The sequence below is a fragment of the Triturus cristatus genome, chromosome 1_1, assembly GCF_964204655.1.
Source record: "Triturus cristatus chromosome 1_1, aTriCri1.1, whole genome shotgun sequence".
NCBI lineage: Eukaryota > Metazoa > Chordata > Amphibia > Caudata > Salamandridae > Triturus > Triturus cristatus.
Genome location: NC_140579.1, coordinates 161,536,642 through 161,548,868, shown reverse-complemented (window position 1 = coordinate 161,548,868; position 12,227 = coordinate 161,536,642). Strand labels below are relative to the sequence as shown.

At 50.4% G+C, this 12,227-nt stretch overlaps 1 protein-coding gene across 7 annotated transcripts in view; it reads left to right on the top strand.

Annotated features, from left to right (window-relative positions):
• The window catches only part of TLK2 (tousled like kinase 2), a 2,417,851-nt gene that overhangs the window by 2,106,965 nt on the left and 298,659 nt on the right, over positions 1-12,227 (top strand). For all 7 annotated transcript variants that reach the window (XR_014968435.1, XM_085624076.1, XM_085624079.1 and 4 more), the window contains one exon: positions 2,437-2,548. Coding sequence is in view for 6 of the 7 variants with exons in the window: in XM_085624076.1 (XP_085480202.1) it covers positions 2,437-2,548 (112 nt within the window). In the remaining variant the exon portion in view is untranslated. The remainder of the gene's footprint in view (positions 1-2,436; positions 2,549-12,227) is intronic.

Genomic DNA, 12,227 nt, shown 5'->3' with positions numbered 1-12,227 from the left:
CTCTATTCCATCATTCTTTACCCACATTCCCCGACGGCAAATATAGTCAGCCGTGCGCGGGTCGTCAAAGTTGACTATGACGCAATCCCCCCGAGTCTTTTTCTTCTTGTTTCCTAACCAGGGCACCCTGCGCACCATTAAGATCCTGCTACCGCAATGAAGTGGAAGAGGTCTGTTAGTAGTGAGCCAATGCTGTACCTTGTTTTTTAAAGACCATGTCGGTTCCTCTATGTTTGGGCTTAACTCGGGAACTCCGGTCATAATTACAACATATGGGTCTGCTTCTAGTGGTAAATGTGTGGGGTGCCCGCTCTCACCCCTATTCTTATCGTTATTATGCAGTGGCCCTGATGGTTTGGATGGTATAGCTTTCGTGTTATCGGAAGGGACTGGAGATTTAGGTGGCTCTACAACCTTCTTCAATACGGCTGGCGGTGGCTTTGATTTTGTATTTGGCTCTTTAGAAGGTGCTTTTGACACTTTCAGCTCCGTCGTTAAATTTATGTTATTGGCTTTTGGCTGCCCTGGTTTAGCCAACCCCGCCCCGTCTGAATCTTAGAAGATGCATTCATAGAAGCTATCTGCTTTTCAATATTTGAAAGAGAGTTCTATGGGTTGCATATAAGTTTTAATGAGTTCTCCTAATCTGAGTAGTAGTTGATTGTTTGCCTCGCAAACTTTGCAACCCTCACCCAAACTACCAGGCTCGCTAGGATTAGTTGGGTTCAAGGAAAGGGCTGATATATCCGTCACTATATTAATTGCGCCGCTCTGTGCGAGTGCATTTTTACTTGGCGTATGAATAGTGGGAAGTTTTTTGTTGGATTTACGTTTAAATTTTTTCACTTCCTTAGGCTTCTTTCGTTTTGGGATAGCACCCTCCCTCTTCCCCCTTGAATGCTCAATATTGGGGACCTCCTGCCTCGGACTCGTAAAAAGTTCAGGCGTCCTCTCAAGTGCCTCACTTAATTGCGTATCCGAAAGAACCAGGGATGCCGAAAGATCAACCATATTTGGCATACTATGTGTTTCAACTTGAACTTCGATTAGAGGCCTAATCTCCCTTAGGTTTGTGGGTGTCTTGGCTAATGCTAAAGGGCCTATTGATGATCGCTTGGCTAAAGCCAAATCCTGAGAGACCCTACGCTCCAAAAGTGATATACCTTGATTTATCGCCTCATTAGCCCTAGTAATATATTGATCAATTGGGCCAGATGTATGCACTGCCCCATGTGCAGTTTTGCTCCTGCTACCCCTAGCCATCATTCCAATGATATTACAATGTGGACTACCAGATGGCGAAACAGAAAATTATCAGTTAACAGTTAAACAGTTGTAAAAAATGTATCATGACACAGCACGGCAGTCCATAAAGCAAATGTAAGAGGGGGAGCCCAGTCCAGTCTTACCCGGTCTTTAACGGGCTTAAACGGGCCCGCCCTTTGCCCGTGCTTAGCCCGGCGCCGCCCACGCGCTGTCCCGCGACGCGGGAGGTGTGCTCGGATTTAAAGCGCCTCCGGGCGCGTGAGCAGCGTCGCCTGGTTCCGCCCTCCGAGGCTGGGGAGTCTGGGAATTGAAGTTCCCTCCGCACAGCGTCCGCGTTATTCAACAGAGCGGCGGCGGGAGGGAGAGAGGCCAGCAACACACAGGGCGTCCACAGGAAGGAGCAGGTAGGTTAGAACGTCCCCCCGTTTGTCCAGTGCTTCAATTTGGCACCCGCTCCACCGGAGGTGTGCTCGGATTTAAAGCGCCTCCGGGCGCGTGAGCAGCGTCGCCTGGTTCCGCCCTCCGAGGCTGGGGAGTCTGGGAATTGAAGCTCCCTCCGCTCAGCGGCCGCGTTATTCAACAGAGCGGCGGCGGGAGGGAGAGAGGCCAGCAACACACAGGGCGTCCACAGGAAGGAGCAGGTAGGTTAGAACGTCCCCCCGTTTGTCCAGTGCTTAAATTTGGCACCCACTCCACCGGAGGTGTGCTCGGATTTAAAGCGCCTCCGGGCGCATGAGCAGCGTCGCCTGGTTCCGCCCTCCGAGGCTGGGGAGTCTGGGAATTGAAGTTCCCTCCGCACAGCGGCCGCGTTATTCAACAGAGCAGCGGCGGGAGGGAGAGAGGCCAGCAACACACAGGGCGTCCACAGGAAGGAGCAGGTAGGTTAGAACGTCCCCCCGTTTGTCCAGTGCTTCAATTTGGCATTAATATTACTGCATCTCTTCTTTAGTTCTATTATTCACATGTTTTCCCAAGTTAAAGAATGTTCAGATTAGGAGAAATATCCTTTTAATTGCATTGTACAACAAACGCCAAAGGCCATCATCAAGTTTGCCATGTTGGCATTTGGGGTATGCTTGAATAAATAACTGTGTGGAGATTTTAAAAAGATAATTAATTATGCGATTGCTTAATAGACTAACTATTGGTTTTTCTTTTCCTTTGTATTAGGTATTTACCCCCAGAATGTTTTGTGGTTGGCAAGGAACCTCCAAAGATTTCCAATAAAGTTGATGTGTGGTCAGTAGGAGTAATTTTTTACCAGTGTCTTTATGGTCGGAAGGTAAGCAGTAAACATAGCACCAAATTAGTTACTATATATTTTTTGTTATTTAATGCATAATCAAATTGTATATTACCTTCGTTGAGTTCTTTATTTTAACTCTTCAACCTAATAGTCATACACTTTTATTATTTGACAGGTCCATAGATCATGCAGAGGAACATCAAAGCAGGGGCGGCTCCTCCGCTAAGGCGGAGGTGCGTTGCACCACTGCTCGCAGAGCAGAAAAAAATAAAATGATTATACCTTTGCTACGGGGCTTGGACGAGGCGGGCCGGGCTGGGGTCACACGGGAGAAGTGGTTTGAACACTCCAAGTACACATAACTGCTTGCCTGGCCAAACAGTCAGGCCCACTTTGCATGTTCCCCACCAGGCTGTAATGCACAGCCTGGTGAGGAACATGCAAAGGCCCCCAGTCCCTTTCTGAGCGCTGAACCTTGGCGCTCAGACTAATCACAACGCTGCATTGCATGGGGAGTCTGGCTACTTCCTGGTTCGGACGTCACCTAGAAGAGAAGCAGCGCGACGGCATCCGTTTTTAAAGGTAAGTTTAAAAAATATATATATATACATTTCAACCCACCTTGGCGCGCTGATGTCCGTTCTTGTCTTTCCAAGCCAGCTAGCTCAGATCCTTAAAGACAGCCTCTGTTGTTCTTCTTTTTTTTTTTTTTTCTTCTTTTTTTTTTTTTGTCGTTTTGTCGCCGATTTCTGTAGGTTTTTTCCTCAATGTTGAAGAAGACTTATGGATTCAAACCAGGCGGCGCCTGCTATTGTGCCATGTTGGTCATGGATCCACACTTAATTTATCTCTGGCCCCTGTAGCGCGACTCAAAGCTGTGTTCCGACTGGCGGCCCAACTTTTTCATTTAAAGCAATGACAAAGCAGACCTCTCTCTGCAATATGTGTAAATCAATATGGGAGGCCTACCAATCCCTATGGCAGGGTGCAGCATATTTCACGGGCAGAACAAGTATTTTACATGCTCTGGCAGTAAAAATGCAAAACTGTTGTTTTTTCTGTGAGAAGATTTGGTTGCCCCATTGGCGAGTACACAGTTACACGCTGACCCCTCAGCTGTGCTAACTCTTGAACGGTAAGACCCAAGTTGATTCTCCAAGGTATGAAACAACTCGTTATATTATCCTCAACTTGATTTTCAAGTCGAAATTATTGTAACATATGGCATTGTGCAAGTTTTACAAAGTTGCCACTTTGTTGCCTTTAAATCTCCTGATGCTGGTTTTTCGGCTGAGAGTGTACTGAGGCCTGCTAACCAGACCTTTGTGCCAGTGCCCTGACTCCAAACCGTGTATGTTACATAGGCTATACCCAATTGGCACAGGCTAGTTTACCTCTAAGCCTCTATTGTATGGTACCCAGGGTCTGAAAGTTAGAGTTACACGAGGGATTACAGCACTGGTTATGCAACTCTGAGTGTGACAAAGGTCAAACACGTCATTGCAGACTAGAAAAATAATTTTGTACTGCAAGCCCGACTTTGCCATTCAAAGCCATGGCAATGTCAAATATCCCTCTGAAATATTTGAAAGACACTCTTGTTGTAGGCCTATTATGCCATAAGGCAGGGTGCAGCATATTCATGGGTAGAACATGTATTTTGCATATTTAGGCAGTAAAAATGTGAAACTGTCGTTTTTACTGTGGAAAGACTTGGTCGCCCCATTGGCGAGTACAGGGTTTTACATGCTGACCCCTCAGCTATGCTAACTCCTGAATGGTGCGACCAAAGTTGATACTCCAAGGTATCAAACCACTCCATGCGTTAATCCGAACTTGATTCTCAACAAGTTTCCACTTTGTTTCCTTGAATCTCCTGTGCCCTTAATGGTTACACAAGGAGCCTATCCCCAAGACTGCTTTCTGGCCTCCTAGGGCGACATGCGAACGACTCCCAAGAAAGGAGGCAAAAGAAGCCTGAACTGGAAAGGTATGTTACCTCCCTCCTGCAGGAAGCCATTTGGTGGGTGTTTGCCCAAAAGCCGATCTTCAAACTGTTTTTTTTTTTTTGTAGCTTTTGAGGGCCATTTAACCCCCTTGGTAGCCACACCTCTGGGTTGGGCTAGGGAGCTCTGGACCTTTATGCCGCAAAAGGGATTCTGCCATGTTGGAAGTGGGCAAAATAGTGCTTCTTGGGATAGCCAGGTGCCACACTTCACATGAAGCGGTCATCAGAAAGGAGGGAACCTTGTCGCCCATTGGCTACCAACCGCATCCTTCCTTGAGGGATTTTCTGAGCATAAATAGAGCACCCCTGGTACCCAGAGCTCGGATCTCGACTAGAAGGACCGAAGGAGGACTGGCCTACTGCACCATAGAACCGGCAAGGAAAGGCTGCATGTGTCTGAACTGCACCTTTAAAACCTGTTAAATAGAAAAGGAGAAGGGATTGTGCCTGCTTTGTCCTGCTCATGGAGAAGTCTTCTCCGGAGCCCAGCCGAAGCAAGAGACTGCAAGTGTCAGTTGGCTTGACCACCTGTTAGTAGCACATGGCCACAACAGCTGAAGAAGCCTGGTGGTGCAGTTTGGTAGTCCAGAATCTTCATACCGCCACTGTGCAGCACCAGAGACCAGAACCTGTCGCTCAGAGTTGCACCTGAATCTGCTGGTGGTAGTCTCTGTGCAGCTTGGTCAGAAGATGAGTTATCACCCAGGTAACGATTCGACTGTGAACGTAGTACTTGGCGCCTGGACTTCTCCTGGGACCGAAAGGACGTGTGGCCAGGAGCACCTCTCCTCCTCCGTGGACCGGGGAGTAGCCCCGGGAAGAATCCCATCAATAGCATCACATCCACAGCTTCTTGAGCATCTTCAGCATGTATCTCTTGCTTCACACTGCTTCACTTTCTGAGTTAACTGTTTCTGACTGCTTAACTGGTCCCCCTCACAGGCTCCCTGTCGGAATTGGTCGCCCAAAGTAGCTCTACCTGTCCGCAATGCAAATAGCCAAAAGATTTTGTTTAAAACATTTGTAGCCGTTTTGTTGAACTTGCCAGTGCTTGTTAGCAGTTCAGTAAACAGTGCATATTTACTGTATTTGAGTAAAATCTAATTCTCCTGAACCCTCCAGTTGATCTTTTTCATTGTGGTGTCTAAAAATACATTCTATTCTTATAAGTTGGTGTCAGATTTCTTGAGTATCTTGTGTATTTTTTCAATTGTTGTAGTGCTGTTTAAGTGCTTTACACTTGTTCCTGTGTGTAAGTCTTGCTGCTCAGAGCCGCAGCTACCCAGGATTGAGCTAGAGGGGTTAACGCACAAAACCTACCGGTCTTAAGCAGGTTGGTAAGTCTATTACACGTGAGGTTGCACAACCTCACCATATAATACACCTCATTTCCTCACACAAGGCTTGCTGAAGAGAAGACGGTTTTGCCTATAGTGTCTATTTTCTTACTTTCTCTATCCACAGTGAATGCCCAGACACCACATGCAAACAGAATGAGGTTGCAGGGCCGACTTTGTCGCCCACTGAGGTCAATCAGTAAAAGGCACACTGTGTTGTCAATAAATGTCGAGATAGGCCAAAAGTGGCCAGAGGTACCGCTCCACAGATCTGTGTGGAAGAGCATAGAGGAAGAAACTGACATCAGCGTAGGGCTTATATGGACTCTGTCGATATCGCATCCGGTGAACAATGTCCCTACGGAGTCGCTCACCGCCCTTTACTGCTGTAGAAAGTTTTCCGGATCCAGTCTGGCACCTGGGGATAATTCATAGATAAGGAATCTGCGACTATATCCTGTCTCTTCCAGATAAGGCATTACTGAAGGTAAGTAACTTATTCATCCAGCAGTGCAGTGACTTTGCTTTTTAACACTTGAGCAGTAAGGCTCTAGGGAGTACGATGCTGTATCAGGAAGATTGGATCACCTGGCTTAAGTCTGTCTTGTCACACATTATAGAGACTCACCTGATCAAGCAATACTTTGACCATTCCACCATGAGGGACTCAGTCTGGGCTTCATTAAATAGCTGCAAGGACCCCAGAGTTGGTAGCCCAGAATGCAAAATCTTGGTTAAAAGATTAACTTTATTTTCCACTGTCAGCAGTTGTAAACCTACTACTGCTGCCTACTACTACTGTAAAAGAGTCATTGTTGTTTGTCGGGGCACCAAGAGCAAATTCGGTATAGTCTCTGGCAAAGTATCCAAGCCAATTACATTTTAGAGATCTAGGTACACGCCTGTATTAGTGTAATAAGTTGGGAGAAAGCTGGCCCCCCTCAACTTCATCTTCATTGTAGGACACATTTGCAAGGACATCAGAATCAGACCCGAAGGGGGTCCCATCTTCCTAAAATACTGACTGCAATGCAAGGGAAGAAAATAATTGTCCTTGACCATAGGCTGTGCCATGGCAATTTTATAGCATAACATTGCACACACCCCAGTGAAGTTTACTACGATTGAGTGGGAGCAGAATCAGAAACCAGCACTGATATTGGAAGAATCGTCAGAGCCTGCAGCAAATACATCAAAGCTTGACATGGCACAGGAGACTGAACAGCCTGTGGCCAATTGATATCACATGGCACAACGGAAGGACCTGCTGGCAGGAATTTGACTGGAGTCTCCTACGGATTCATGGTGCCAAAGGTGCATCAGAGGGATCCTGAACCATCTTAAAGAGCAACAGCATGGCCTCCTTAAATGCGGCAATCTACTGTGTAGTCCATGATATAGCTTACATTTGAGGGGGCATCAGCTCCAGAATCGAATCAGATCAGAGTCTGACTTTGAAGCTGTGGTCAGCCAACTATGAACCTCTCCCTGGAGAGAGAGCATCAGCGAGGCAAAGAGCCTTACATGGACTTTTTGTTTTGGACTTGTCCTTCGATTTCATCTTGGACTTACCTGAGGATGGTGCATGGGAACAACCTTGTGAATTAGACCAGGACCAACTCTGCATCTTGTGCTTGGCGACATAGTTTGGCTTCCCACTCCTTCATGGGCCTCAGGTCCAACAGGGAGCATTTGTCTTAGGACATGCTGCTAAGACACCAATGGTAGAAGAGCAGCACAGTTTAAACCCTTTTATCTTGTAGTACTTTGGGCAGGTGAACGGTATCCCTGCACACTGTCAAATGTTTTAAAACAAATGTTGGTAAATTGGACCGAAAATGGTGGGAGAGGATCTCTATATCCACGTCAAAGGAAGCATAAAAAGAGGAACTAATATCAGCATGCACAGGGTGGTGCCTATGTGTGGTTGCATGTTGTCATTCCTAGAGGTGGGATAGTATCATGATGTAGACCAATGGTGCCACCCACTGGCACACAGAAGTTATTGCAAAGTTTTCTCGATCCAATCTGGCTCCAGGGAAGTCCGCTAATCTGCAACGTAAACGCTTAAACTTTATGTCCCAGGTTTCTTGACCGTCATCCTTCTAACAGGACGTTCTCTCTGTTATATGTCTCCGCTTTGGAGACGGAAGACCTTGATGTGCTGAACACAGGGTACGTAGACTTCGCGGCTTTGGAAGAATGGGTCGTCAGATATCAATCCCTTTAATTCTTTGTCATCTGATAGAGACTACTAGCTGCAGATTCCTTAACGTAGAATTATCCCCAGGCGTGAGACTGGACCCGGAAAACTTTCGTGGCCCCAGCATCTCTGCGCGCCTGGGGGGTGGTACCACATGATTCCGCCCTGACGTCTTCCGCGGTCGTGACGTCAGCGTGGTAACATAAGCCCCACCCCGGTGCGCTGACCTCAGTTTCCTTCTTTTCCGCGTGCAACGCGGATCCGGATCGTGTTCCTACCTGTTTTCAGGCCTTCTTTACACGCTTTGTGTTGTGGGACAGTGTGCGAATGCCTTTGGGCTTTAAGACGTGCTTGTCTTGCGCATGTCAGATGTTGGCGACGGACCCTCATCCTATTTGCATGTGGTGTTTGGGCGAGCACCATGATTCCATGGACTGCGACGCTTGCCAGCATCTGAAGCCTAAGTCCCGGCGGGAGCGCCGGATGAAGCTCCTTTCGGCCCGGTTGTCCAGATCGGTGTCATCTCCGCATCCATCCCCCGCGGAAGGTTCCAGAAACCGCCGACTCAGACTACGACATCGCCTGTCACCGAGGCCCCTAGAGCATCGCTCGCCCGTCGGTAAGTCTTATAGCTTGTCCCCGGGCCTGGTCCCCGCTCTGCGGAGGGTGCGGGTTCTCTGCGGGACATGCGGCCTCATTCGTCACCACCCTACCCGCCGTTTTCCGGCGTCGGGGCAACCAGGGACCAAATGGAGGCCTATGCTGCGGCTCTGCAGGCTTCCTTGGCCCCGCCTTCTCTTCCTGGTCAGTCAGCGTATCCCTTGTCACGTGCGGGGCCTTCCGCGGAGTCGCCGGTGGCTCCGGCCCCGGCGCCGATGTGTTCGGCTTCAGGTTCCGGAGGTGTGGTGACGTCAGGGTGTGGCCCTACGGGGTTCCCCTCTTCGGCCCACGGCGCCTCTGCCTCGCCGCAAACCCCCGAGGGGGTCCCTGTGGTGTCGCGGGAGGTACCGGGAATCGTGGCTCATCCCCAAGTCCATCTCGGTCTTCTGGGCAGACGGCGGCCTTGCCAGAGTCTGAGCTGACACCGCTCAGGCGCCGACGGCTGTTGGCTAGGGGCCGGGGCACATCCCCGGGTCCTTCTCGCCTCTTCATGCAGGCGGCTGCTTCGTCGGAGATCGAGTCGGCGCCTTATCGGCGCTGTTCTTTCGCCGACCCGGAGCCTGCCACGCCCCATTCTCCTAGGGCGCAAGTGGTGGTGGAGGTCGTCTCGGCGTCCCCTCCGGCGCCGGTCGATGTCATGCCGGCGCCTGTGGCGTACTCCACGGCGCCGTGCCGGCGTCGGGTCGTCTACTCGTCTCCAGAGGCCTCCTCCTCTCCGGAGGTTCGTCAACTTTTTGTCTCTTCTTTCCCGGAGACGGGACGCCGTGTCGTGGCTTTTTCCCCGGCGTCTTCCAGGGAGGGCTCTTCGCCGTCCCCCGGTCCCAGCCTTCCCCAGAGGAACCTTAGGTTCCCCACTCGTCCGTGAATCTCCCACCGTTCCGGGGCTGGCCATTTCTTCCTCCAGCTGGACTCTGGGATGGTCAGCTTAGTTTACAGCCGTCACCCACGGAGGAATTGCTCTCCCCCCACGGCGCCCTACAAAGGTGAGTGCAGCCTTTGCCCGGGCCATTTCCACGGCCGCTGGCATTTTGCACATGGGCGACCCTGCCACCTCATTCCCTACGGACCATTTGCTTGAGGTTCTCCATCAAGGCTCTGGTGGACGGGAGCTGGTTCTTCCGTTCGAAGCTTAGCTCCATAATTCTCTTCTGGGGGCGTCCTGCCACGGGGGATCCGGTGCCCCAGTCGGTCCTCCACTGCCACCATCCTGCTCCGCATGATCCAGTCTGCCTTTCTTTGCACCCTTCTACCCAGGGCCCTCTTCTACAGACTGCTTTTCCTTCCTTTCCTTTGGTGGTGTTTCCTCCGTCACGGGAGACCCGTAGGATTCATGAGGGCGTAACCTCTTTGCTTCCTCCAGTGCTGCTTTGCGAGTGCTCAACACGCTTTGTGTGTTGGCCAGGGCTACTTCCAGTTTGTGGATTCTGTGGAGTCCCTTCTGCCTTCTGTCTTGTGCTTCTCAAGAAGGTGTCTGCGCTGATCTGTGGCGCCATGTGATGTATGGCCGGTTGATGGCCGCGTTTATTCATCGTTCGGTCCTGGATGTTTCTGATGCTCTTGGCCGCACTATGGCAAGTTCAGTAGCTCTCCGTCGCAATGCTTGGTTGAGGGATAGCGTTTTCCCTGAGAATGTTAGGGAGCGTCTGGTTGACCTGCCCTTTGATGGGGTGCTTTTGTTTAACACCCATGTGGATGCCGCCATTCAGCGGCTCCTTGCGGGGCGCCGTCCTCCTCCGTAAACTTGGCTTGTCGTTCCTCTGCTACTTTATAGGAGGCTTTATCCCACCTTTTTTTCGGGGTCCTTGGGTTGGCCCTTTTGCACTGTTGGCTGCTGGTACAGCCCCTTTGGCTTTTGTGGTTCTTTGGTTGTTGGTACACCCGTATGTGTTCTCAGGTTGGGCCTTCTGTATGTTTTTTGTTTGGCTGTTTGGAAAGCCGTCTGTGGTTCTATCTGCAGGTCCTTTATGTACTTGTCCTCTGCTGCTGGATTTTTCCCTAAGAGGTGTTCCCATGTTTTCTTGGGACGTATCATACCCTATGTGAGGTACTTGTAGCTATTGCATAGCTCTGTCTTGCGCTGGGAAGGTATGGTCGCCCTTTTTTCGGGTTCCCTGCTTTTCCTGGCATCATTGTATACCGCTGGTGTGGTCTCATTTGTCTTGTCCGGGCGCAGCTTGCGCTGCCCCAGGTTCTGTCATTCTCAGTGTTCGCTACATCGCTTGACCAGTCTGGCATGCTGTCTACGGTGTCGTGTTGTGGCGTTTCCACCGTCCTGTCCGGCGTTTTCGGCCTGGTCCTCTGTCTGGTCTAGGTTTCTCCTGACTTTCTTTTGTTCTGGTTGACGGCTTGGGTCCGTCCTCTGTGTCTCTCCTCTTTCTCTTCTGGCTGGTCCCACTTCTCTTCGTGGGTCGGTGTGTGTCTATAGCACGATCCTCCTTTGGGGATTGTTCTGAATTTCTATGGCCTCTGCCCTCGGCTTGCGCCTGGCTTGTTCTGGGTGCACTGCTCCATGGTATTTTCAGTTGCCGGCTGTGCACGCCTGCTCGTTCTGGTCCACCGCCTTGGCCCTTAGTGTGTTCCCTTGTGCCCCTGCTTCTTGTTCAGCTGGGGCTTTGCTCACCTGTGCATTTCTTCTTACCACTGCGCTTCTTGGCTGTGGAGCCGTTCCTGTCTTGTCTGCTTCCTGCGGCTGATGCTGTTCAGCTGTCCTCTATCGCTGTGTGTTTCCCTACGGCGGGCTCTGCCTCCGGTTCTACCTCTTCTCCCTGGAGTTGGGGTGGTTCTTTTCCTCCTGGGTGCTCCTCTGCGGCTTTCTGTCCCTCGAGGGTTTGTGGCGGTTGTACCTTGGATGGGCTTGGGGTCTCCTAGTCTTCACTTCACCTTGTTCTTGCTTACTTCTGCTGGGCTGCCATTCTTGTCCCCGTGACATGTCCGCTGCTGGGGCCCTGTGTTCTTTCTACTGGGGAGGTCATCCCCTCTGGGTATGGCTAGGGTATCTATTCTACGTTAAGGAAACTGCGGCTAGTAGTCTCTATCAGATGTACAAGTTACTTACCTTAGGTAACGATCTATCTGGTAGAGACAATTCTAGCTGCAGATTCCTTCACGGCCCGCTCTTCCTCCCCTTTCTGCGAGGACCTTCAGTTTGGTTTTCCGCCCTCGCCTCCCTCCGGATGGCTTGTCTTCTGTGGGTGTCCGCTTTGCTTCCTCCCAGACAGGATGCTTCGTTCTGCTTGATTGTTCCACCCCTTCCCTTATGATACATGGTCGGTTGGTTCATGTGTGCTTCTGCATCCCTCCACCCTGGTTTTTTCTCCAGTGTAGGGGCCTACTCTTACTCTCCTTTCTTTTACTTTCTTTGGGTTTCTGATTCCTTTGTAGTCCTCTACGTTGGGGTCATTTTTGCCTGTGCCTCAGCCTTTTTGCTCTTATCAGGGGATACGGCCCTCCTTGAGGGTGTCGTCTGGGGGCGAAATTGCTGTTACTCCTCTGTTCCGGGCTTGTTGC